The following is a 26,999-nucleotide window of genomic DNA, read 5'->3' as shown; positions in this document are numbered from 1 at the left end:
AGAAGAGCCGCATTTAAGTTTGTAAAGAGCCGCATGTGGCTCGCGAGCCGCGGCTTGCCGACCACTGGTCTAGGAGAACTAACCCTTTAACAAATATCGCAAAAATTATTTGCCCACAGATAAAAGGTTTGTTCACAGAAAGAAATGCAAAAGGTGAATACTGGATACCCCCCCAGTCCCCGCTGTACCTAACACCGGGGTTGCTGAGCTGTCAGCAGCCAATCCAGTAGTCCAGTGATTTAAATTTACAGTGATGAGATTGGTCAGCACCACCACAGTGAACCAATCAGAAATAATCTTATCTGTCCTGGAAGCGCTGCATGGCGAAGAGCAGGTATATCAAACCCTTGGACCGCTGGACAGGCTCTGGGGGTGCTGGCAGCTCAGCAACCCCAGAGGTAAGTACAGCAGGGATGTGGGCTAGTGGGGAGGGTGTCTGATGTTCAATCACCTTGAAATTTTTTCTGTAAAATGTGAACTAAACACAAATCTTAAAAAAGAAAAAAATTATAAAATTGAATTTAATTAATATGTAATAAATATCACTTTTTTTTTAAAGGACAAGCCATTGAAGTATATAATTGAGTTGTTTGGGTGGGTTTTTTTAAGTTCAACAAGTTTATATTTTATTCGGCGACGACAGACCTGTGGCACACAGGCCTTGGCTGTGGGAAGAGCTTCACAATAAGTAATGTGGGGGAGTCACAGCAGGTGTGTGCACAGGCCCTGGATGGCGATTTAATTAGGAAAGCAATGAGGAAATGCGCCATCCATCATCCTGTAACTATTTATCTACTTGCAATTTGTGCAGCAACTTCCTGGCGCAGCTGAGGGTGGAGAGAGTGGCTGTTTGATTCATGGCGAGACCATTACGTCTTAATTGCTTCTTACTGAGCGTGGGAGAACGAGATTCCTTATAGCGTTCATTAAGCACCAGGCTCGCTTCCTCTGGCTGAACAAATGAATTAGACGGACCTTAGAGCACAATCTGCAGGTGATCGTGGTTGGCGAGTAATAAAGTGGGGTGCTGACCGTATTCAAAGTGGAGGTCATTAAAAGAGTAGACAAAATATTACTATTCCATCTTAAAAGCGGCCATTTCATTAAAATTCACCCTTCACATACGCAGTAAAGCACACATCAGTGTTACCAAATCACATATTGATTTTCAGGAAAAAAAAACAAATAAACCACACCACCTTTTTGTAAAAACAGTTTCTCCAGGGAACTGCAATCTGGCTGAAATAAGAAACCGTGATCTCACATCTAGGACAAGCTTGTGCTACATTGTGATTGTACCTTCAATGTTCTTCTATAAAAAAAAAAGTCTGCAAATGTTCAAAGAACAACAACCCACAGACATTCAAAATGCAGCTTTTTTGGTTTGATGTCCTGAAAGGTAAAGTCTAACAGCTATGGGGTGTAAACACTTTCAACATCAATGCTCTTTAAACATCCTCACTTGAAAAAAAAAAAGAAAAAAATATTGTTGTATCCCTGAACTGACTGTATCAAAAGCCAGAATTCTCTTTTCTTTTTTTTGATAATGCTTGTAAAGTCCTTTTTTTTCTTAAAATAATAAACATGTTATACTTACCTGCTCTGTGCAATGGAAATGCAGAGTGACCCCTTACCTTCTGGCACTATCCACTCTTCCATGACTGCCCCCATAGCAAGCTGTGTGTTATGGGGGCACTCTTGAGGGTATGCTCTCAAGCCAGGCTGTTTGCATCCGTAGACATACACGACATGGTCCCGCCCACTGCTCTCAGTATTGTATTGACAGCAGCAGGAGTCAATGGCTCCTGCTTCTGTGTCCTGTGTGAAGACGGGGAGAGAGAGCAGTGCTGTTGCAGATGAGCACAGTACTGGGATCAAAGGAGGAGCCAGGTAAGTATTTAAAAGAGAAGTATGGGAATTAAAAATAAACAACATACATACTCAGCTAGGTGAATACAGCATTGATCCAATGCTGCATCTGTCTCCCGCCCCCTCTAATACCGAGAACCGAGCAATCAAAGACTGCTGATTACTCAGTTCTTGGTCTTCAGTGAGCAGAAAGTCGGTGACTGTCAGTCACCAGCTCTCTGCTCTGCCATTCCAGCACTCACAAGAGTGCTGGGCTATGGCAGGGGTGGAAGCGGCTGGCTCAAGCTGCACATCAGGAATCTAAAGTTAGGATCTCTCCAGAGCCTGGAGCGGTTCAGTGATGTCAGCCAACAGCGGGCTTTAGCCTGCTGCTGGCTAAATATGGGTCACAGGAGTGCAGAACTAAGTGCGCACCTGTGGCCCACAGGAGAAGTAAGGCCAGAAGAGCTTTGACGCTACTTATCCTTTAGGGGGAGGGGGAGTTGATTATGGAAGGTTTTTTACCTTCATGCAGAGAATGCATTAAGATTTAAAAAAAATGCATTGCTTTAAAACCACTTTAAAATTCATGCCAGTTATTTATTTTTTGTCTTATCATCATCATACCCGAACGTGGGGGATACCTGCACCTTGTGTTTCTGGATGACCTCTGGGGCCTTTTTCACCTTTTTTGATTTGATGCCTACCACATTGGATCTATATCCATCTTTATACAGCTTGGCTGTATGTATCAGGTTCTACCACATTACCTTGTTTACGTATATCTTATATACTTGTTGTTGAACTTGATGTATGTTTTACATTTGTTTATCTTACAGTAGCAACTTTTATCCTCCTGAAGAAGCAGGTACAACTTACTGCGAAACATGCTGAGGAATAGCAGTCAACCTTGAACTGAACATATTGTTAAGAGTTGATGCTCCAATAATTTTGTAATATTGAATCAAACTACTATATGATAGCATTTGCAGCTTTGATATTTTATTTTTGGATATATCTGTATTGTTAACTTTTCGTATTAATAAAAGGGTAATTGGGGAGGTATTCTCCCTTGTTATTTTAATAATTAACGTCTTCTGGGTTACTCTTTTTTTCTGTTTTATGGTTGAACTAGATGGTCTTGTGTGTTGCTTCAGCCAGGCTAACTATGTAACTCTTTGGGGCACCTCAAAAGTCCATATGTTGAGTTATTTTCTTGTTTGAATAACTCTTGTCACCATTGTCACAGACAATCTTTAATGGTTTAGTAGTACAAGTTTGCTCCTTAAGCCCATATAAGAAAAATGCATTAGAGGAACCTAGATCATTCAGATTTAGCAAAGTCAGGTAACTATGAATAATTAACTATCTAAATTTATTTTTCTTTAAGGACATATAGTGTTTTTATTTGTGCACGGTTTAAAATGTGCTGTTCAACTTAACTATTACAAGCTGACAAATGGGCACAACTGTGAAAAATGAATTTTACACATAAAAGGTAAAATTTTTAAAACTATGTTTACACACTATATTTCAGGGTGACAGCTGCATTTTGTCAACTTCAGCTCTCAGTGTATCTTGAGACATAGTGATAGCTGGAGCTAGCAGGTTTGCTTGCAACAAACTTCATGTGATCACAAGACTTTCTGTCAATGGAAGCATGATCTAGTTCCTAAGCTTTAGTTAGACCAGCAATTTCTGTGACAGCACAGTCTCAAAACATCAATTAATATTTTGTCAGCACAAGGTACCGTGTTTGAAAATGTAAATCTACAGACTGTATGGAATAAAAAAACACCAAGCTGTCCAATTTCCCAATTGAGCTTCTATTGTCCCACGGACAAATCTCACCTCTCAGCACTGATGTACTGCGAGGGTACTGATGAGCATTGTACTCCAGCCACCTGTACCCACACTTCTCTGAAGAAGAGACCCAAGTTAGCACCAGTGATAGTCACCTTGGTTCCACCCTCTCTTGGACCAGTGAGAGGATGAATCTGTGGGAAAAAAACAAAAATGGTACAATGATTAACACAAGGCAAAAGGGCCACAAAAAATCCAAAAAGAATATTTAGACAATTGTGCTCAATTGTTGGTGATGGTATATAAATGTTTTTGTTTTCCTAAAACAACATGATACTTCAAGGCAGTGTAGTATACATTCTGCAAGTGTATGTTACCTCTTATACTAATGTACCTGTACAGGTTTTTTCAGCACTCAATGTGTCCAAATGGAAGGAGTCTGTAGACACACTGAATGCTAGTTTACATGTAGTTGCTGAAAGACAACGTGGCTACAGGTATGCTTTTCCTATTGTGCACAGCAGACACTGTAAAGGTAAAACAGAAGACTCTGAAGCCTCTGTAAAATAAATTAGAATAGGTCTGAAACGGTTATGTTCTGATTGCTGGACTTGAAAATGATGGACCCTCAGACCATAAAGAAATGAAGAGCAGAGAAGAGTGATCTTTCCACATCAGTCTCACCCTAACTCCACCACTTAAGAATACCCAGCAGAGTTTCCCTTTAACTTCAAAATTTGGCTGTATTGCTGTGAGTACTGTTGAGACAACTTACCTCATAGATCTGAGGGCTGGTACACCGTGTGTTCCGTTTACTGAGATGCATCCAGTTGGTTTTCGGATTAGGGCAATACTGCCTTAGGAGGCATTTTCCTTCAGTCACGCACCAGCCACACTCAAAGCGAGGATCCGCCTTCAAACAGAGGCCACAGCTATCACGCTGTGCTGGGCATTTATATAGCAGAGCTGGGGGAAATGGAGAAAGATGTGTGCAGTGACAAGTGACACAAGAGGTGGGGCTTATTTATCAAAACATCAGAAGAAAAGACAGTTCTTACTGCCTGTAGCAACCAATGACATTCTTCTTCCATTCACAGAGCAGTATTGGAGAATGAAACAGAATTTGATTACTTTCTATGGATGTCATATACTGTTCTTCATTCAAAAAACTTTCAGATAACCAGGCCCACTAAGGAATATTTTTAAAAACTTAAGTGGGGGAAGAGGGAGGAGTACTACTACTCAAAATTAGCTTTCATTTTCAAACCTTTATTTAATTCAAAAGATAAAACATGAGTAACATATACATTTTCCTCACATTTTTTATCAACTGAACACAGTAATTGTTGTAAAAGAAAAAAATTATCCAATTCTTACCTTGGAAGGATGCAGGTTTATCGATGTAAAAATGTCCATCCCAAACAATAGAAAAGTCCACCTTCATGTCACCAGAGTCATTGCCTTCGTATGTATACTGCAAGATAATGGTCATGACTCATGTTAGAGAGAGTGAGAGACTCTTTTAATGATTTAGTAGTAGAAGTGTGTACGTTTACCAAATGAAAAGATCTGAAGGTAAATATTTATTTTTCTAGCCAAGATATGGAAGACAGTCCCAGACTGGTTGCAATGGACATCAGTCATAATACTCTCACACTAGCAATTTTTTGTTTTTCTTAAATCAGCTCCATTAGGACAAATCTGAAAAAACACTGAACCAGACAGAGTGTTAATAAGGCAGTCTTCCCTAGCAACTGAATAAAGAGACCAAAAAGCACTCATAGATCTAGTACAACGTGGCTTGACAGAAAAAGGATTGTACCCAATTGTGGAGACCATAAGCTTGGAATATGGTCTACCTAGACCACCTAGTGATGGTGGAACGAGAAGGTGGTATACTTTTACAAGGTCCATTCGCAACAGCAAAAAAGGAACCGGTCATTCTGAAAGAAGCAGCAGCTGAGAGACAGACACAGCCCAAACCATATCCAGTCAATGGAGTGAAATTTCCTTTTGATGAACTAAAACTGGAGAAATGGACAGAAGAACAATTTTCGGGTTGAAGGCAGAAACTAGCTCCCCCCCAGATCCAGGCGCTGTTGGCTGAGGAAGTCTGCCTAACAACTGTTTATGCCTGGGATGTATACGAAGGATAAGGTAGGAACATGAAGCTCTGCCTAGAACAGGATCCAATCTACTACTCTTGCTACAGCAATACTTCTATTTCGTCCCTAACAATTGATGTGTGCTACCACCGTGACATTGTTTACCTGAATCTGAACATATGATATTCCTACAGGATGCAGAGCCAACAAAATCTTTTGCATTTACAAGATATTGATCAGGAAAGAAATCAATAGAGAATGGCAAACTCCCCTGCATCGTAAATGGCTTAAGGGAAAGGTCACAAACTGGTATTGTAGGGGCTCCACAATAATGCATAAAAATCATCAGCAAATGAGGACATATATCTATGTATTCTATAAGTTCCCAAAAGCCAGAAAGACTCCCTGCTAAAAGGGAGGTGGTGAAAGACCTGGGGGATCCCATGTGGATCTCCTGGGCTCACGTGAAGACTTTCAGAACTTTGATATCAAAGATGAGGTGTATGTTCCTTTTGGGTTTGGGAACAGTGAACAGGCTGGAGTAAAATTCTTGAAATTTTTCTGCCACAGAAACTGGAACAATGACACCTTAAGCCCAAAAGATCTGAGAAGGTTTAATGAAAATTTGTTAATCTGTGACAAAAGAAGTTTGGTGGCAAGAAACCAAGGAGAAGGAAGGGACCCCAATATTATATTATATTTGGGATGGAAGCTGCCCAAGTGTCCGCAAAGTTTAACAAACATCCCCCATTCTGGAAAGACAGGACACACCTCTATGCCGGAAATAGCTTTTCTGGGGATCTGACAAACTTTGAACCCCAGAATGGGAGCCAAGCATGGGGTATCTCAATGTACAGGGTATGGGAATAACAGGTATAACAAAAGGATATGTTTAGCAGATAAAGAGGGAGACATATTTGCAGTCTGTTCCTCAGGTTTCTTCTGTCAAAAGGATGAGTGCTCTTGCCAAACAGAGGCTGTTCCTCACAGGCTGTTTGGATCGCATGGTTCTTGGACATGGGTTCCATAGTCCAGCACAATAAACAAAGTGTCCTACAAATGTGTACTAACAGGAAACCCATGCAAAAGTTAAGGAGGGAAACCTCCAACACACCATCACAAATAAAGTTTAAAGCTACAGCCATTTGTTCCATGTGTTCTATAATCATGGTATCCTTCATAGGGATGGTGGTAGCTTTGTTAAAAATAGGGCACTGCTGGATGGTGGGAGACCATTTTTGAATAAAATCCTTCCAAATAAGTACAAGGCTATAAAGTTCTTGGGAGAATCAAATAATTTTCATGATGTTCCCAATCTTTGTAGAGAAACAGCTGAAATACTGGATTCAATGAGAAAGTATTTGTGGCCCTAGGGTCTCTAAAGGACACAAGACTAGCAACTGGTAGAAGCAACAGACCAATGCTCTAGTTTCAGAGTGGTGTGCGCCCATCAATAAAGAGTTTCAGTGGCTGATGACTCAGAAGCTGCAAAGGCTGCAGGTAAATCAGATAAAGGATCTGTGGAAGAAAACAGGGAAATAAGCTTGGGGTCAGTCAACAAATAACTAGGTGATCCGGACATTAAGTCTTCAAAAGCAAGAAAAAAAGATACGGCACCCCCCATTACGGAGTCACCCGTTCCGAGCTTCTTTCCATCCACAGCTGGAGTGACCTTTGGTGTATATGACACAAATGCGCAATTAAATTGTGCTTCCGGTGAGTGCGCAATTTACTCATTTTTCTGCATAACGCCGGACTATTTTTGTCACAGGGATCTTATCAAACCTTTCTCAACCCATCTGTGGCTTTTTGATCACCAAATTTTCATTGGACTATCTTTTTATTGTGCATTTATATTGTGCGTTTATGTGGTGAAGTGAAGGCGTGTGTGGCATACGCCATTACTTCATCTTTGTTGGGAAGGTCATACACATCGCATGTGGCCTATACTATTTGATAAGATCTAAGGAACTTTGCACCACCTTACAAACACTAGTGCAGTCATATTTTTTTAGCACTGTTATGTTGTCAGTTTTAAGGTTTTATGGTTTTCCTTTTTAGTGTATCAGCTGCTGTATTAGTTAGCGCTCACTGAACCCCCTACTATTAAGTCTAAACATGGCCACACAAAGATTTTAAAGTACATACCAATCCTCATACTAGCATCAGAACATATATGAAGAAACCACAACAATTCTAAATATCACAAGCATCTGTACATAACACTAGTAAAATTGATATAAAGTAATGACCAAAGAAACGTCTGCACTACTATAATGCTGCTATATAATGCAACATAAAAAATGTGCAACTATACATATCAAACTATAATATTAACAAAAGGGCAAAAAAAACCTGTACCCAAAACTGAATCAGTATCCAAAATACTGTATGTATTACATATTTCACCATTAAGAGAATCTACCGTATTTTTCACTCCATAAGATGCACCTGACCATAAGACGCACTTAGAGGAAAACAAGAAAAAAAAATTCTGAACCAATGGACTGCAGACATAGTACAGGAAATGACCAGAGACTGCGGACGTACTACAGGAGATGACCAGAGACTGCGGACGTACTACAGGAGATGACCAGAGACTGCGGACGTACTACAGGAGATGACCAGAGACTGCGGACACAGTACAGGAGATGACCAGAGACTGCAGACACAGTACAGGAGATGACCAGAGACTGCGGACACAGTACAGGAGATGACCAGAGACTGCGAACGTACTACAGGAGATGACCAGAGACTGCGGACGTACTACAGGAGATGACCAGAGACTGCGGACGTACTACAGGAGATGACCAGAGACTGCGGACGTACTACAGGAGATGACCAGAGACTGCGGACGTACTACAGGAGATGACCAGAGACTGCGGACGTACTACAGGAGATGACCAGAGACTGCGGACGTACTACAGGAGATGACCAGAGACTGCGGACGTACTACAGGAGATGACCAGAGACTGCGGACGTACTACAGGAGATGACCAGAGACTGCGGACATAGTACAGGAGATGACCAGGCTGCGGACCTTTGGGGAGGAGGGGAGGGGGCTGGTACCCGAATTTGACAGGTACCCGCTCCCACCTCCATGGAGTTGTGTCCCCCCCCTCCCCGTAGTCTTGTGGGACATGTGACGGGTCCCGCAAGACTACGGGGCCATTCACAAAGCTCAGCACTTCTCGCGTATGAGCAGTGAGCACCCGGCTGTGAAGTCGTGAGCTGTCACAACCGGGTGCCCACACTAAAGATGCCGACACGAGGGAGAGAATACGGCCGATAGAAGCAGGACACCGCTGGACAGAGGAACAAGTAGGACGGAGGAGCGGGGTCTTCTTCACAGTAGAGCCAAGTGGCTGGCCCGGTATTCTAACATGGTGGCGGCGGCGGGAATACTGGCCGACCGCTCCATAAGACACACAGACATTTTCCACCATTTTTTTGGGGGGAAAAGTGTCTTATGGAGCTAAAAATACGGTAATTAAATTAATGTCCAGAAATAGTACAAAAATACATGTATCATTTGCTGCAACCAAGACGCGACAGACCAATATACAAAATGGGGTAGATTTACTAAAACTGAAGTACTCAGAATCTGGTGCAGCTGCGCATGGTAGCCAATCAGCTTCTAATTTCAGCTTGTTCAATTAAGCTTTGACAATAAAACCTGGAAGCTGATTGGTTTCTTTGCATGGTTTCTTTGGAAAGCTGCACGTATGTATGTATATTGGTCTGTGTCATCTAGGGTGAAGCAACTGATAAAATGTTTTTGTTTTTTTTTTTAATTATTTTTCGACACTTACTTAGTAAAAGAAGGTACAGATGTGTTATAGCATATGTTGCAGTGCATTGAGAACCCAATCCAAATGAACGTGCTGCCTTAGCACAATGTGCATGCTAATGTACAACAGTATGAATCTGGCCTTAAGAAAGCACAGAATATAAAAGTTTTGATTATGTATCACCAAGATGTGTTTCCTACCAATTAAAAAAAAAATTTTTTTTTTTCATTCAACCACATCAGGCTGTACATTACTTAGACAACGCATGAAACCAACCATTGGGTTATTACTTCTATTCAGCAACAGTGCAACTGCAAACTGGAATGTAAGCAAAAAAATGTGCACAGAAGAGACATACAACGTTCTCTTTTGCAAGGCTTTTTTACCTGCTACCCTGCAATCATCTTTACACTGTACACCATGCTGCACATGCACAGCTCTGTGCACAATCAGGGGAGGAATCAGCACTGGGAAGAGAGCTTATAATGTTGTATCACTGGATCAAGAGAAAGTAAAAGTGGAGTAGAGTTCCACTTTAAGTCAGTAAATCCATCAGATTACCTGAATTCTCTGTAATCCCCCGCAGTCCCATTCCAGACAGCTTGTCACATGCAGGTCTGTGCTATGTAATGCAACCTACCCTTGAGGTATCACCAACCACACTCAAACTTCCAAGTCCAGTTGTGATAACATAGCTCCAGTGTGCTAACACATCATTACATCTGGCTTTCTGTACATGACAGACAGCAAGGAGCTTACAGTAGGGCATGTATAGAAATTGCTCTCTGGCATAACCAGCAGGGTTCTCAGATTATCAGAATACCAAGCTAAGGGCTTAGGGTGAATTGGGGTACTGTAGTATTCCTTAGATGCAATTGGGGTACTGTAGTATTCTTTAGATGCAATTGGGGTACTGTAGTATTCCTTAGATGCAATTGGGGTACTGTAGTATTCCTTAGATGCAATTGGGGTACTGCAGTATTCCTTAGATGCAATTGGGGTACTGTAGTATTGCTTGGATGCAATTGGGGTACTGTAGTATTGCTTGGATGCAATTGGGGTACTGTAGTATTCCTTAGATGCAATTGGGGTACTGTAGTATTCCTTAGATGCAATTGGGGTACTGTAGTATTCCTTAGATGCAATTGGGGTACTGTAGTATTGCTTGGATGCAATTGGGGTACTGTAGTATTCCTTGGATGCAACTGGGGTACTGTAGTATTCCTTGGATGCAATTGGGGTACTGTAGTATTCCTTGGATGCAACTGTGAAGCACTGAGTGGGAAGACCATGTTACTTTTCCATTTTGATAGTGTAGCGTAGCTAATAAATCAAAAACAGAATTGTAAACACATCTAAAACACCCAGAAATGATTAATATCTGACAAAAATGTTTCAGGGAGCCTCCAGCCTTTCCATCATTCAGAAAAGTTCTGTAAGCAAACATTTGTTTATTGAGAACCGCCCCCTGGTGCCGTCACCACACATGCGCCAAAAACCTGTCGTCCAGGATTAACCGTCAGACACTTTGGATGTTTGCAAGCAGTAGGAAAAATGGTGGAGCTCTTGGCTGCTTGTAAATGTCATCAGGGAGAGTTTATATTTTGATGACAAGAAGCAGGGAGAGCACAGGCTGAAAATACATGAGCAGAATCACAGATACAGCTCTCTGTACATCCTCTATACACTGAGCACATAACCTATACAGTGTGAAAGTGGAGGGGTCACACTAGTAGCAGGGGCTCTGCATAACAAAGAAGGGAGGATGGGAACAGCTCACTTAGATGGTCCTCTGTTGCTATAGTAACAGAAGAGAGCTGTCCCCTAGCAACTGCCAGCATCTCCATCCTTGTTCAGAATCCAGCCACACCCATCTGCCATCGGCTGGGGAAAGCGAGCTTTAACCTCTTCCTGCCGAATGAGTGTCCTGTAGCTCCTGCTGATGTAACAAGTCATGTAGAAGATTAGAGACAGAAGTGCTTGGAAGGGGAAAGGATTATGAGGGGCTATAGGCTCGTATTTGGCATATTGTTTAGTTGACTTCTCAGTCGGCAGCTGTCTTATGTGATCAGTGACTGTTCCATCACTCTGCCACATGAAGAGCTACACAAGGAGCTGGCTGCTCTAGAATGAGGTCTATGAACATTTCAAGTAGTCATTTAAAGATCAGTATTCAGTCACTGCAAACCCATAACAATGGTTTCTGAGAACTGAGTTCAACTAGATGTGTGATATATGGGACCTCAAATGCTTATCCCTTACTACAGGACTTGCATCAGGAGGTGTTATAGTGCCAGCTATTCAATGCCACTGTGCCAATATGTTGCCATTTAAATCCAAAACCAAAAATGTAATATATTGCAGCTTATCAATCATTAGATTTGGTTGCTGCATTAATTTTTGTTATGCTTTTTTTTCGCCTCGTGATCTGACCAGTAACACCCCTCCTGTATTAGGCCCTTTTCACACTGAAGGTCCGATCGGGTCCGCCTCAGTTTTCTCTATGGAGCAGTGGGTGTCCGCAGACACCTGAAGGCATCTGATCCTGTATGTAAAAAACAGACAGATGGGGATCTGTTCATCTGTCCAGTGGATCTGATCGGATGGAAATGGACAGGAAGTCTGTTTCCATCTGACCACCCCATAGAGAACAGCGGGCGGTGTCTGTGTCTGCTCTGCATAGAGGAGCAGACACCGACCTGTCAGTCGCCTGCTCAGCAGGGATCAGGTGAGAGATCCCCTGCTGAGCAGGCGGGATCTGCTTGATGGAGTTCACCTTGTCTGAAAGGGGCCTTAGAATGCCTCCATTCTGGATGAAGGAGCACTGCAGACAGCAGTACTGTCAGTCTGGGGGAAGGGGAATGTTAAATGCCCTAGAAGATTTAAATACACTAACAAATTAAAGCCAAACTCCAGCCAACACTTTATAATCAAATACAGCAAACCCTTTTTTTTCCTTTTAGGAATAAGGTTTTATATGAATAAAAGGTGATCATTGTAAGTACCCCTGTCAGCGTTAAATGGCTTGTCTCATCCATGTAAACTGATACATTTGGAAGAGAGCTTGTTCTGTTGAAAAACAGACTTGCTGGCTGGATCACCAGATTAAAATAAAGAAAAGAAAGCCTACAAAAGAAAAAAAATGCAGCCGCCACACCCAAGAAATGATAAGCTACAATAAATGTTTGCTTTTGGGTTTAACACTGCTTTAATGCCACAATGTCGGTTCATTTCTTGAGGTCCCAATGTGTCAGTATAAGTATCAGTAAGTGATAAAAGTATCAGTATCCCACTTTCCTTTCCCATGAAATATGCTGCATAACCAACTAGGGGAGATGCTAGATTCTACCTAGGGGACCACAAGATGATGCTAAAAAATGGATGTTGACAACACCATCCACTGAATAGTGGTGCTGTGGCAGATTCCTTTCTCAAAGTTATCTTGTGTCATCTCTCTCTATATAAATCGTTCCCCATAATGTTTCTGTCTCACAAAGGTTCGTTTTGCTATTTAGAACTTTATCAATGCAACACGTTCTGGCAGCATATTACAAAGTAGTCAAAGCCTAGTTTAGCAAACAGCAGCATATGGACCATGTGCAACTAAATCAGTAAAGCAAACCACAAACTGATCTTAAGTGGAACACCAGGCAAACAGGTAAATGCACAGTTTAACCCCTTCATGACCAATCACGCAAGCTTAGGTACCCAATCCATATTTAACTGTGTATTTACTGGACTATAACTACTTTGTCTGTATCACAGTGGGGCCTGAGAACAAAGAATGCACACAGGTGTGATTTCTAGTCCTGTGCCGCAGCATTGTTGTCATCGCAGCGTGGGGCATTTGGACTTAATTTTACCTTCTGGAACATGTTACATGTTTCCCATGTATTTAGGTTGGAACATGTAACATATTCCTGCATCAGCAGCCTCTCCCCCTCCCTCCCTCATTGACAGCAAGTGGGGATCTTCTCCCAGTACCTGCTGTCATCATTTGAAAATAGCGCAACCGTACAGGGCTCTGGCCACACCGTTAATTTATGGCTTGTAGTTCTGAATGGACTGCGGGATCGCTGATGAGTGGCCTTATAGTTCATTCACAAGCCCTGCAGCTTGCAAACAGTAAGCCCGTATGCAGGTACAGGGTGAAAACTGCAGGGTTTGTCTGCACGAGTCTGGCATTGCACCCCTGATCCACTAATCACAGGTGCAATTATTTTCACTCTGCTTAGGGAAAAAAATAATAAATTCACATTTTTTTTTCTGCAAAAATATGTGCATTTATTAGTTTTTTCCCATTAGGTGAACTTATCCTTTAAACTAGAATTCCAGGTTTCATTTAACTTTAAATAAAGCTTCCTGTAACTGGTCGTAGATATTGTGATGTCAGCCGCCTTCCTCTCCACCTTGTCCCATCAAAGGAAGCATGCACAAAAAATACATGAATGGCGGAGAAGCAATCTGTTTAATTCTGCAATCTGGCAGACAGGAAGCCGACTGCACTGCTGCCGGAACACAGCAGCACTCTACATAGGCAAGCAAGACACTTTTTTCCTAGATAAGCTTGTGTAACCTGGGGGAGATGAGCATGTACTTGCTTTTCATTTGCTCCCCTGACGCTGTTTTTAATCACTGAGGGCAAAGAAAATACATAACACTTTCTGGAATGGGGGAGGCTGTGATTCACTTCCAAACATTTGACAACACTGGTGCTTGGCCCAGCAATGTCACATGGAGGAGAGGTAGAGAGTCCTCAGCCCTGTGTAAGCTTCGACTACAGCAACTTCGGAGTTTACACAGGGAAAAAGCTGTGTAAGCCCCAGGTCTCTCTATTCTAGTTGCTGAGGACTCATGCATTATCCTCAGCTGCATTTGCTATTTTGACCAACAGTATTATCCAGCACCCATTAGCAACTCATTGACTGGATTTACTTGTTGTCTGAAGCTCCTCATAAAATGAATACTTTTGCACACTGTACACTCACCGAAGTGTTCTGACACTGCACGCTGCTGCTGTTAAACCTCACCGCAGGAACTCGTTGTATTTTCCCTTCAATGTTGAACACGCATTCGTAGTTTTTCTGGCCAGATTGCGGCTGAGGGAGGTTCTTGGCTTTCAGAGTGATCGGTTGCACCACACCAACTGGTATCAAGATTTCACCGGTCGGAATAATCTCTGGACATCCCTACAAGGGAGACCAATTATGTTACACAGGTTATGAAACTGACAGGAAAGGAAACAAGACTGTTAAACCTGTTGTCAGGCTCAATATTAGCTGCATGCTGGAACATGTGGGTCTCCAAAGGCTAAAAAGGAAAGTGTTAGAATATATAATTTTATTTACGATTATTTTTTTTTTTAAATAAATAAAAAACCTCTCGAAAGAGAATGCAAAAAAGGATAAACTATCAGAAGAAAACATTTAAAATATAAATTTTGTGTGCATTGTTTGTTACTGCCACACTTAGTACACCTAAAACAGATATCAGTGTTGCATAGCTCCTGGAGAACTGAACTATATTTTGGCTTTTTAAATCTCTAGGTCAAACACAGTGATGAAATATCCCACTAAAATACCAGTTTCTGCCAACTGCTACAAAGCCTTCCCACCTTTACATAATATAAAAGGAAACAATTGGGGTATCCAGATGTGACACAGTGACGCCTTCATTACATTATATTAGAGACTGAGAAATATAAATATAAAAAGAGATAAAGTACTCCACTCAACTATAAATTTTTAGCATGGGTCTGGTTTTTGACTCCCCTTTAGTCTCATGACCTATCAGCTTTCTGATCTAAGGTATAAAAAAACACCACCACTGAATAAAACAACATGTATTCTTCCCAACCAGCAATCTTGCATAATCCTGATGCAATTACAACAAGGTGAAAAAGAGGACAGACATGATAAAAGAAATGCAAGAGAAAGAGTTTAACCAAGATAGTAGGAAATGGAGGCTGGATAAGCAGCTGCTATTGTATGGGTGCCCCCCTGTACAAAGGTCTTTGCGGTTACACGTCCAATTTTTTATTCATAACTTTTTCCCCAATAAAAGGAATACTGACTGTCACACAAGCATGCGCACAATAATTTAAAGGCAGCTTTACACACATATAAAACCTCTTCAATCTGGGGGAGGACAAACAGAGGACACACATGAGGTCATTGGAATAAATCAGTCTTCCGTGAAAAGAGAAATGGCGCGTATTAGCCTGAGTGCCACTTCTACTTTCACGTTTTATGGTTTTAAGAGAGCTTTTCCATGTAAATCTGAGCTTGTTGGCACTTCTCGTGCTGCTGCATTAACGGGAAAAGCATATTTATGATGCTGTGAGAAGGGAATCCAGACCAATGATGGTAAAGGATTTCTAGCAGTTAAAAAAGGGAGATGGGTGATGAAATATTTTTAACACATGGTGGTGTTGATAGAATGAGTAGTTAGAGCTGCACTCTGGTACATCCAATGCATTCACACTTTGATTGCATTTGCCATGGGTCAACTCAGAGAGATCTATGTGGAATGCTAGTGCAGTGGACACTACTATTTTAAAGTACACCTGTAAAAATGCACTTTAGTATAAAAAGACCCTAATAATATTTATCCTGCATAACATTAGCAAAAGGCAAAGAAAGCTAAAATCCTAACTACTAGGCAGCAGTAGATGATAGAGGCCAAGGCACTGATCACATGGGCTCTAGCGATGCTTGTGGGCAAATATCAGGAGACTCTTCAGACAGGTCTGCTGCTGAAGACTAAGTCTAAGTGAATGTGTACTTTGACCATGATGGACACAACAGGTTAAATTTATTAGCTGCCAAATCAGCTACACATACTAGTCTTTCTTCACTCCCCTGATCCATTCAGCTATAGGAGTGAATGCATATACCCATAATTTTAGGTATGGGGAAGCATGTGACTTGTGCACTTTCCAGTGATTGGTACACATGAGGATGGGAAGAAAGTCCTTGGCCCTCTGTAGGCACCAGGTAATGACTTAAAGCTTACATAAGGGTTCCTCCTTTTTACTCTCAGCAGTCAAAAGACAAGTATTAACAGCTGGTGGGACAAAGCACAGGTTCACATTAAGGTGCTAAAATACATTTGATAATAGTCTCCTCTCAAGTCTTTCTGATTCAGAAGAAGCAATGATGTAGCATTTATATGCTTAACTGCAGACACTCCCAACTGAGTGGAACTGAAGTGAATAGCTATGGGACAAGTTAGAAAACGTGCATTATTGTTTTTGTATTTGAGATATATATATATATTTTTCTTTACTGATTAGCCAACGCCGGGACAGGTCTCCCCGCCTCCCTCCATAGACCTGATACAACTGTACTCTTTAGGAATGCACTAGGTAGCAAAAATTTCTGACCGTGGTTGATTCATGCCCAATACCATATAAAATTTATGGCCAGCCATTCTACACAGGGTTCATTATACTCCCTAAAAACTGAATGTATGGTATAGGGTTGATTCTCTTAATTGTCCCCGAGGCTTTCATGAAGTTGGTACATTGATCTATATGCTTTGGAGGTGCCCCAAGTTGTTCAGATACTGGACACCTCTTTTCCATTTAAACCTACAATTGCCCTTCTCAGTGTAATCCCCAAGGATATGTTTCCACCTGCACGTAAATTACCGGTCATACGTTTATTATATCTTGCTCATAAACTAATTGCACAGCGCTGGTTGTCCTCTAGTCTTCTCACTTTCTCACAACGTTGTGCTTCTGTTAAAGCTATGCTTGATAGAGGATAAACTTGCGTACCAGTATAGAGGTAGTCCAAATAAGTTTTTTTTTTAAATTTGGTCTCCTTGGTTATCCTCTCCTACCTTAGTTTAATCTGCCAATAGTTATTCTATATAATATCACTGTTAAAGTCACTATTTGTCCTGTTTTACTCTTTCATGGTTTTTAGAAGTGTAATTTGAGGAACTATGTAAATATGCCACTATAACCATCAGTGCTCTGTACCTCCTATGTTGTCCACCTAGTAGGTTGATACATAATGTAATAAGTCTACCGCATCTGGATCTACTTGTTTCAGTTATAAATGCTGTAGGTCATTGTATGTTACAGTCTGTACTTTTTTTTAACTTTTGTTTATGCATGCTTTGTGTTATGCATACTAAAAGACTTTAAAGTGGAAGTAAAGGCAAAAAATAACTAACTCTAAACTCACCCCCAGCCACATTCTAAGCCTAATCTACTTAGCCTTGTAAAGAACAAATTTGCTATACTTACCTGTTGTGCAGCCACTCTGGTCCGGTCTCCAGCAGTGCCCTCTGTGTGCACGAGACAGCCGACGATGGCTGGGAAATGCCTGGGAAGTGATGTCACCCGTAGAGTTACTATGGGGCTTCCGTTGTCAGCTGCTTCTCCTACACACTGAAGATACCACAGACAGCATGGAACCAGACCAGAGTGGCTGCAGAACCGTTTTTTTCTTTACAGGGTTAGATAGATTGGGCTTAGAATGTGGCCAAGAGTAGGTTTCGAGTTCAAAAGGTTTTACCTTTACTTCCACTTTAAAGTCTTTTAGTATGCATAACACAAAGCACACAATCGAAAGATAAAGCAAGAATAAAGTACAGACAGCTCTATACAAAGAACTACAGCATTAGAACCGAAACAAGTAGATCCAGACGTGGTTTCTTCACTTTAAAGACTAACTCCACTTTTGTTAAAAAAAAAAAACATCCACTTCTGGGTGAACTATGTACAATACAAGGATTTTAACAAGCTTTGTTGCATATTCCTACCTTTTGCTGTTCTGAAGAAATAATTGTTTGCATGTTTCTATGTGCAGAGTGAGTCTGTATAAGAGTAGTTTTATCAATATTCAGTTGCTGCACCTGCAGGGCTCCAATGAGGAAAACTGCAGGGTCTGCATCCCTTTAGATGTGATTTCCCTTTTGGCGTAACTCACCAAAACTGACATTTTTTGTTGCTGGGGATGCCTAAAATCTGACTTGCATCTCAGTGCAGACTTCTGGGAAAATCAGTAAGCCAATCACACAAGCAGGAAATAACATTTTCAGTGGGTGTTCTGTACACCATTTGTGTACAGAACACCTCCAGGTAGCCATATTGCATTTTACAGAAAATTACAGTGCTGCAGATTGAAAAGTTTTAATAACATTCAATTACAATAGGACTTGTGTCACAATTGTATACACTATTTTTTTTTATTTGCTAATAATAATAATTTGCACAATTTTTTCCCCACGAAAGTGGAGTTACCCTTTAATAAATATTACCTGATTGAAAGTGTATAGTCGACTTTAGTCTTCTCAGACTATTGCTAGAAACACATGAGTAATGCCTGCTAATGTCATGTGACTAGGGCAATGGAGGGATATACATATAGGATCATCACAGGGTAACGTTTTGTGCTTTCTCTCTACCTTTTATAAAAGTCCAGCTGATGCTACACTTTTTTTGTTACATTTTGGCTAAAGTAATATAAAAAAAAAAAAAAGAAGAGGAAGAGGTCCCCACTTAATTTTACTGATGATTTCTATATAAAGTCAACAGGTTTCATAGCAAAGGCAGTAGAAGAATATGAGACAATATTAGAGAAACAAAATGATGTGTGTCAGCAGTTTGGTCGAATTGTATATGCAGTAATGGTATGTACAGTTGTGACCAAAATTATTCAACCCCCACTGAAATTGAGTGTTTTGGCCAGTTTGACATTGCTTTTGATCATTCAGTCATCTTGCTTACATTTACATTAAAGAGGCACTTGTAGGTCAGACAAATATAACATAACAGTTATAATGAAATAACCACAAATGTCTTTTCTGTGCTCACAGCATTATCAGTTTTATTCAACCCCCAAGTGACATTCAATCTTAGTACTTAGTACAGCATCCTTTTACAGTTATAACAGCTTTTAAACGTGAAGCATAGCTTGACACAAGTGTCTTGCAGCGATCTACGGGTATCTTCGCCCATTCTTCATGGGCAAAGGCCTCCAGTTCAGTCACATTCTTAGGCTTGCGCACTGCAACTGCTTTCTTTAAGTCCCACCAGAGGTTCTCAATCGGATTTAAGTCTGGTGACTGCGATGGCCACTCCAAAATGTTCCAGCCTTTCCTCTGCAACCATGCTCTAGTGGACTTGGAGGTATGCTTGGGATCATTGTCCTGTTGAAAGGTCCAACGTCTCCCAAGCCTCAGGTGTGTGACGGACTGCATCACGTTTCCATCCAATATCTCCTGGTACTGAAGAGAATTCATGGTACCTTGCACACGCTGAAGCTTCCCTGTACCTGCAGAAGCAAAACAGCCCCAAAGCATGATTGACCCTCCACCATGCTTCACAGTAGGCAAGGTGTTCTTTTCATCATAGGCCTTGTTCTTCCTCCTCCAAACATAGCGTTGATCCATGGGCCCAAACAGTTCTAATTTTGTTTCATCAGTCCACAGAACACTATCCCACAACTTTTGTGGTTTGTCCACATGGCTTTTGGCATACTGCAGTCGACTCTTCTTATTCTTTGGAGACAGCAAGGGGGTACGCCTGGGAGTTCTGGCACGGAGGCCTTCATTACGCAGTGTGCGTCTTATTGTCTGGGCTGAAACTTCTGTACCCACATCTGACAAATCTTTTCTCAGTTCCTCAGCAGTCACACGGGGACTTCTCTCCACTCTACGCTTCAGGTAGCGCACAGCAGTCGAAGTCAGCATCTTCTTTCTGCCACGACCAGGTAGCGTTTCAACAGTGCCCTTTGCCTTGAATTTGCGAATGATGCTTCCTAAGGTGTCTCTTGGTATGTTTAACATCTTTGCAATCTTCTTATAGCCATTGCCCTTCCTGTGAAGAGAAATCACCTCTTCTCTTGTCTTCCTGGACCATTCTCTTGCCTTCACCATGTTTGTAACCACACCAGTAAATGTCTAGAAGGAGCTGAGTATCACAGTCATTTTAAAGCTGCCTAATTGGTGCTTATTATGCTTGATTGCTGCTCGGTGACATCCACAGGTGTTTTCAATACCTGATGGAAAGCACCTGTATGAACCTCTGTTCTTCAGAGTGGTAGTCTTTAAGGGGTTGAATAATTGTGGCAATGAAGAAACCACATAAGAACCATTTACTACTGTATTACATAAACAATTGATGTCATTTTAGTTGCATTTGGGTAGTTACAACGTCCTTGTAGGATTTGATTCTGAATACAATTCCAAATGTACACTATAGTCCCTAAACCCCTTTACAGCATTGGGGGTTGAATAATTTTGGTCACAACTGTATGTATGTACATGGTGATTGAATTACAGCTGCGTGGTGCATTAATCCGCATAGATGTTTTCAGACTCTTCCTCCCTTATTCTCTGCACAGCGCCTCTTCCCCCTAGTGCCCCCGGGAGATGTGCAGCAAAAGATGAGGGACCACGTGGCCTTCTGCCTACTTACAGCTTGACGCCTCAGGAAGGCTCTTGTTGCCATGGTAACACATCCTCTCTCGCTGCAAACCCAGAGCTGGTTGACGTGGGTTACATCTAAGCTGAGGGCTGCATGCATGCAAATTTACAATAGTGTGTGAGTGGAGATGTGGAGATTTACATTCAGTATGTGCATTTGGACCAGGTCTTAGTCTGTTTGAGTATCTTGAATTTGAGTATGCTCGCTGGTCTTGACCACCCTTTTGAGTGGCAATGGCCAATTATTGGGGGGCTGAACCAAACTCCTAAGAACAACATGGCGGCTGTCATTTCCTAACCTGCTTCTGAAAATGGTAGCTGTCTCTATGTCATATTGATTTAACAACTTTAAACAAAGTCAATGATCTGAAAAATGTAGAGATTGGGAGCTCCAACAGTGCTGGCAGCATGACTGCCCCATTTCAGTGATTCAGAAAGCATCAAAAAAGAGGCAATCAAGCCACTAGCATTTCCAGGAGGTGGAGAGAAAGGGCAAGCAACATCTTCTTTCCAAAGATGTCTCCATTGATTTCTTTCCATGGATGCTTTAAGGAAGGGAAAAAAAAAACCAAAATATAAAAAGCTTCAGCTCTCTAAACAGTGTGCAGGTGACAGGTACACTTGAAGTGCAACCTCACCATTTTGAAACATTTCATACTGTAAGGTATGGAAGTGAACAAGCCAACCTTGTAAATTGTTATCACCCGTCTTCCTGCATACAGGCTACTGAATACAAATCTAGAAAGGTTCAAAACATGCTAGTAGCTACAGTATGTTGTCTTTTCTATAGCCAATAATGGAACAATTAAAAGACTACTCTGTGCTGCACCTAAGATGCTGAAAGAACAGCTCAGGTTATCTTTAACCACCAGGATAACTGGCTCCCTGTAAACCTTGAATATGTTCCAATACATATGCTTCAATAGCCTATACAAGCATAAAAAGAAAGCTTTTATTTTTTATTCATCTGCATTTTTACTATACAGTGTGGAGAGCAAAACAAACAAATGTAACAGAAGGAATTAAGATGAAAAAAAAAAAATATCTGCCTATGTAGTTCAAGGTATCCAATTACTTTATCCAAGCTTCTTTTAAAGGGAGAAAAGCAAGGATATGCTGAATTTCCTTGTCTAGAGGCCTCTCCTGCTTCTCTAGAAAATGAAAAGTGATAGTCATTCAGATTAAGAGCAATGGGCGTTTTCCCAAAACTGGCCCAACTCTCCTAATGAATGCCATTTAGAAAGACGATTTTACCAATTTTGTTAGAGATAAGAAAGCTGCTCTTGAAATAGCCACGCCTGTGATTTTCAAATTTTGTTCTTTGCATAGGCATAAGTAGAAACAGAACCCTTTGAGTGCTCCTCTTGAAACTTTATTGTGCTACATAGGATTTAAGAAAGATGTTTGCAGCATTGTTCAGGAAGGATTGCCACCCCCTGACGAGGTGCGAGGAGATGGGTAGTCAGGCGCTGCCGATTAAAACGCGCTGCTTAGCCAACCCCTGACACTTTCAGATCAGTGAGATTCTCACTTTCACACACTAACACCAGCATTTGGCACTGAAGCCTGCTGACAATGTATATACCGAAGAGGAGGGGGAGTCTATCATGGAAAGACACTGCTTTTATAGTCACTGTCTTTCCATGAAAAAGAGTGAATGATAAAAGGACAAAGAGAACACACGGGGGACAAGAGTAAGTCAGAGAAGGTAAAAAAAATGGAAAACTTGTGCACAAAATGATAGCACACTCAGTACAAAAAAAGGCATAAAAAAATACAATCCAAAAAAATATTTGGGTTATGGGTAGTGTGAATTTCTGATTGGCTTCCTGCACCTCTTAGAAACCCTGGAGTGAGATGTCCCAGCCGGACATTTGAGTACTGCCCACCTCACCATGGAGGTTTACTACCCCTGCCATGATCTCTCTAATAGCAAATGAACATAAAAAGGAGAAAGTGAGGTTCCTTCTGGGAGGAGCAGCAGGTGAGAACCAGAATTCCGGAGACTGTACCACTGCAGTGCTCTAGAAATATTAAGAAGTCAGTGGGTGATTCACAACTCCAGCAACTAATATCAATTAGAGTGTACTCACTCTTTAAAAGAAGCTTTAAGCCTTTGAAAGGTTTGGCATCATACAGCTTAAAAGTCCACCCTGGCGGGGCTGTATACTACAGAGGAAATTTCAGCAGTTCAGCTTCAGCTGGGAGATGTGCAGTGACAAATGGGGACATCATTTTAGAGTAAGACAACAAACTACTTGCAAATTAAACTACAAAATGTTACACAGACATAGCTGACTCATTTTAAGAAGCACATAAACCAAATTTTTTTTTGTTTTTTGGAAAGTTTGGATTTCAAGGTGTAACCTTTATTGTCTAACTTAAAGTAGCATTCCAGTCAAATCCTAACTATACCTAAACCTGCTCCCACCCCATTCTACACCTATTCTAACTTTCCTGTAAAGGAAAGATGTCTATACCTACCCATGTTGTGGATGCTCTCGTCCGCTCACACAACTTCTCCAGTGGCCGGCTTCAGTGAATAAGAGAGATTGACGAAAATGGCTGCAGAGCTTGGGAGATGACATCACCCATACTATGGGGCATCAATTTTGTCTGTCACTCCTCTACCCCAAAGCCAGCACTGGGAACCGATCATGTGACCAAACCAGAGTACCCACAACATAGGTAAGTATAGACATCTTTCTTTTCACGGGGTAAACAGAATAGGCTTAGAATGGGGGTGAGATAGATTTAGGTATAGTTAGAATTTGACTGGAATGCTACTTTAAGATTTTAAATATGCAAGCTTTGAAACGCATTTGTTCATTCTTCAACCAATATACAATTTAGATAGAGTAGAGTAGGGTAAGGAGCTTTGTTAGCTTTATTTGCTGACTGTGTCCGCATTGGGGATACCACCCCTCATTTTTTGCTCTGGATGCACCAGATACCAGAATTCAGGGAATCTCCCTAACAGGGCACAGTTATAAAGACTAGACAATTTTTGATTCCTCCCCAGCCAATGTCTCTATTAGTGACATTTCCCATCACTTCCAGTCCAACTAGCACCAGTCATCTTGGCAAGAAGTTAAGTGAAATCCTTCCGATGTGGATGCAGACAGCAATAAAAAAAAAACCTGTTTACTCCTTCCCCGCTCTAGCAGGCCATTGCTAGATCATGGAGAAAGCCAAACACCGCTTTTGAGGAGCCTAAATCTGCCATCAGTTTGTGCATGACATATGAGAAAATGGCAGCCAAACGAGATGATAGATCGTCAAAATTTCAGAACCTATAGGCTCCCTGGATTACACCCTACATGCCAATGGACTTTGACTGTACTCTCCTTACTATCCTGGTAGTTAGGCCTTTCTAGCTCTAAAGGAGTTCCCTAAGCAACTTTATTTGACCCTCACCACAGCCACGGCCTTTTGTATGGAATTCCACAGATCTGGCCTTATACAGCAATGGAATAAAATATCTGGTTTATTACAAAACAATTTGCTTCCCTACAGGCAGACGTGAGCTAGTGATACATACATCAGTGTTGTTCACACGACCTTCCAGAAAGAAACACTCTTCGGCATTGTGTGTACAAATATGACGGTATTTACACCAGTGGCACGCATACGGACTGACCACGCAGGACAGACACCTGCCAACAAGAAAGACACTATAATAAAATACGACATAAACTTACAAACCATGTTATCACATCAACTAATGAGAGAGAGAGAGAAAGACAAAGCGAAAAAAAGAGAAAGAGAGATAGAGAGAGCGAAAGAGAGAGATAAAGAGAGAGATAAAGAGCAAAAGAGAGCGAGAAAGAGAGAGCGAGAAAGAGAGAGCGAGAGAGCGAAAGAGCGAAAGAGAGAGAGAGAGAGAGAGAGAGAGAGAGAGAGAGAGAGAGAGGAGAGAAAGAAAAAGGGTCAAAGAGGCAAAGAAAGCTTACGACTGAAGGACGCTGCAGTTGTAGAAGACAAAGTCGGTGCTGGCAAACCTCAGACCCGTCTCCTTGGACTTCAGGTAAAGCTGGACTGTGTGTAGAGCTCCTAGTGTAAAAACACAAGACAAACTATCAGAAATAGACCTAAAGCAGGACTACAGCTAAACAGTACAACAAGGAAAGAGTCATTGCAGGTGCAGCGGTACATAGGGTGGGAACAGAGCTGAGTATGTTCACTGTGGTGGCAATACAAATGAAGATACTGACACATGTGAAGCAGTGTCCCTTACAGAGCACACAGACCCACCCTGTCCTCCTGTGATTCCAGGAATGTCATGCAGTGAAGGGGAGGAGCACTGAACCGTTTCATCCACTAGGACTGCCTCGCTTTCGGCCATGTCCCCGAACACACAGGTGACACCGGAAGACAGATCCGGTACATTCTGCACAGTCAGGTTCAGCTGCGGAGAGACAAACAGATGTTACTCTATCAATGTGAATACCAATACACCAAAACAGCAACCAAGTTGAAGTATGCGCCGTTTTTGGTCGCTCCACCTTAAATAAGCTCCATTTTATTGTAAAACTAAAAAAACACTCACAATTGATCGCTATGCAAAGCAGCAGATGTAGAAACTATGTTGTAGCAGAGATTGTATTGTTTTGGATAAATATAGTAGTTAAAGTGTGGGCACCTTTTATTTGGCTCAACATTACATTGCACAAGGCAGAATTCCCCTTTACATTGCACCTTACCAGCAGTTCAGGTACGCTGACAGAGGCATTGTTGGGGGTGACGTCCAGACGCACGCATTGGCTGAGATCGCTCGTAAAACGGTGAGGCTCAGCTGCCCGATCACACTCACTCTCTCTACAACACCTGCACAGAAATTAAAACAGGATTACAGCAACACAAAACAAATCTACAGAAATACAAAATATGCTTTCTACCAAGAATATAATAAAGGGAGACTATAGGAGTGAAAAACCAACCACAGTCAGCTGCCGTAGGATATTTCAGTGAATTTCAGGTTTTACAGAAAATAGCAGTTAGCTGCAGAGGAAGAGGACGACAATTATAAAGAAACTTCATGAGGATATATAAACTAACCATTTAATCCAGTTGTGCAGTCATTAAAACCATATAAATATTTCAAATTATACGTATTAAAGCTGAAATCTGGGCTAAAGAATAACTGTCCAAATATAATAGCCATGTATATTCTTACTGAAAGCAGAACTTTACCCATAACAACTTGATAGAAATAATGTTCTTTCGCAAGGAACATGCATTCCACATTATTAATTATACTACCAAAATCAGTATGTGCTGTAAATTGCCTCCAGCATTGTTCCGGTTTCTGCCTGCTGGAGGCTGCCATTTTACTGAAGCCTACAGCCCCTGAGCAGCAGTAAATCTTTAGGCTGTCAGCAGATCGGCCTCTAGTTGCTCTGCTTTTCGGCACAATGCAAAGAAATAGAGAGCAACTTAGCATGTTCAGAGCATGATGAGACAGTGTATTACTGGATTTTAAACAGTATATGTACAGTGAAGGAAATAAGTATTTGATCCTCTGCTGATTTTGAATGTTTGCCCACTCACAAAGAAATGATAAGTCTAAAAATCGAATGGTAGGTGTATTGTAACACAGAGACAGAATAGCAACAAAAAATTCTAAAGAAATGCATGTCTAACAAATGATGCACTGATTTGCATGTTCATGAGGGAAATAAGTGTTTGATCCCCTTCACAAAACATGGCTTAGTACTTGGTGGCAATCACAGAGGTCAGACGTTTCCTGTAGTTGGCCACCAGGTTTTGCACATATCTTAGGAGGGATTTTGGTCCACTCCTCTTGGCAGATCCTCTTCAAGTCATTAAGGCTTGGCAACTCAAACATTCAGCTACCTCCACAGATTTTCAATCGAATGAAGGTCTGGAGACTGGCTAGGCCACTCCAGGACCTTAATGTGCTTCTTCCTGAGCCACTCCTTTGTTGCCTTGGCCGCGTGTTTTGGGTCATTGTCATGCTGGAACACCCATCCACAACCCATTTTCAATG

The 26,999-nt window shown here is 41.5% G+C and overlaps 1 protein-coding gene across 1 annotated transcript in view; it reads right to left on the bottom strand.

Annotated features, from left to right (window-relative positions):
* PLXNA3 (plexin A3) overlaps window positions 1-26,999 on the bottom strand; it is a 239,429-nt gene that overhangs the window by 49,444 nt on the left and 162,986 nt on the right. Inside the window, exons 6-13 of the mRNA XM_089675234.1 lie at window positions 25,693-25,816; window positions 25,244-25,397; window positions 24,943-25,042; window positions 24,531-24,645; window positions 14,536-14,736; window positions 5,029-5,125; window positions 4,427-4,617; window positions 3,700-3,845 (exon numbers count right to left, since the gene is read on the bottom strand). Coding sequence (XP_089531360.1) covers window positions 3,700-3,845; window positions 4,427-4,617; window positions 5,029-5,125; window positions 14,536-14,736; window positions 24,531-24,645; window positions 24,943-25,042; window positions 25,244-25,397; window positions 25,693-25,816 — 1,128 coding nt within the window. The remainder of the gene's footprint in view (window positions 1-3,699; window positions 3,846-4,426; window positions 4,618-5,028; window positions 5,126-14,535; window positions 14,737-24,530; window positions 24,646-24,942; window positions 25,043-25,243; window positions 25,398-25,692; window positions 25,817-26,999) is intronic.

The sequence above is a fragment of the Staurois parvus genome, unplaced genomic scaffold (genome assembly GCF_062004578.1).
Source record: "Staurois parvus isolate SC_StPar_1 unplaced genomic scaffold, SC_StPar_1.0 ptg000154l, whole genome shotgun sequence".
In the NCBI taxonomy this organism is placed as follows: Eukaryota; Metazoa; Chordata; class Amphibia; order Anura; family Ranidae; genus Staurois; species Staurois parvus.
The sequence above is the reverse complement of the archived record's forward strand: the minus strand, read 5'-3'. Positions and strand labels throughout refer to the sequence as shown.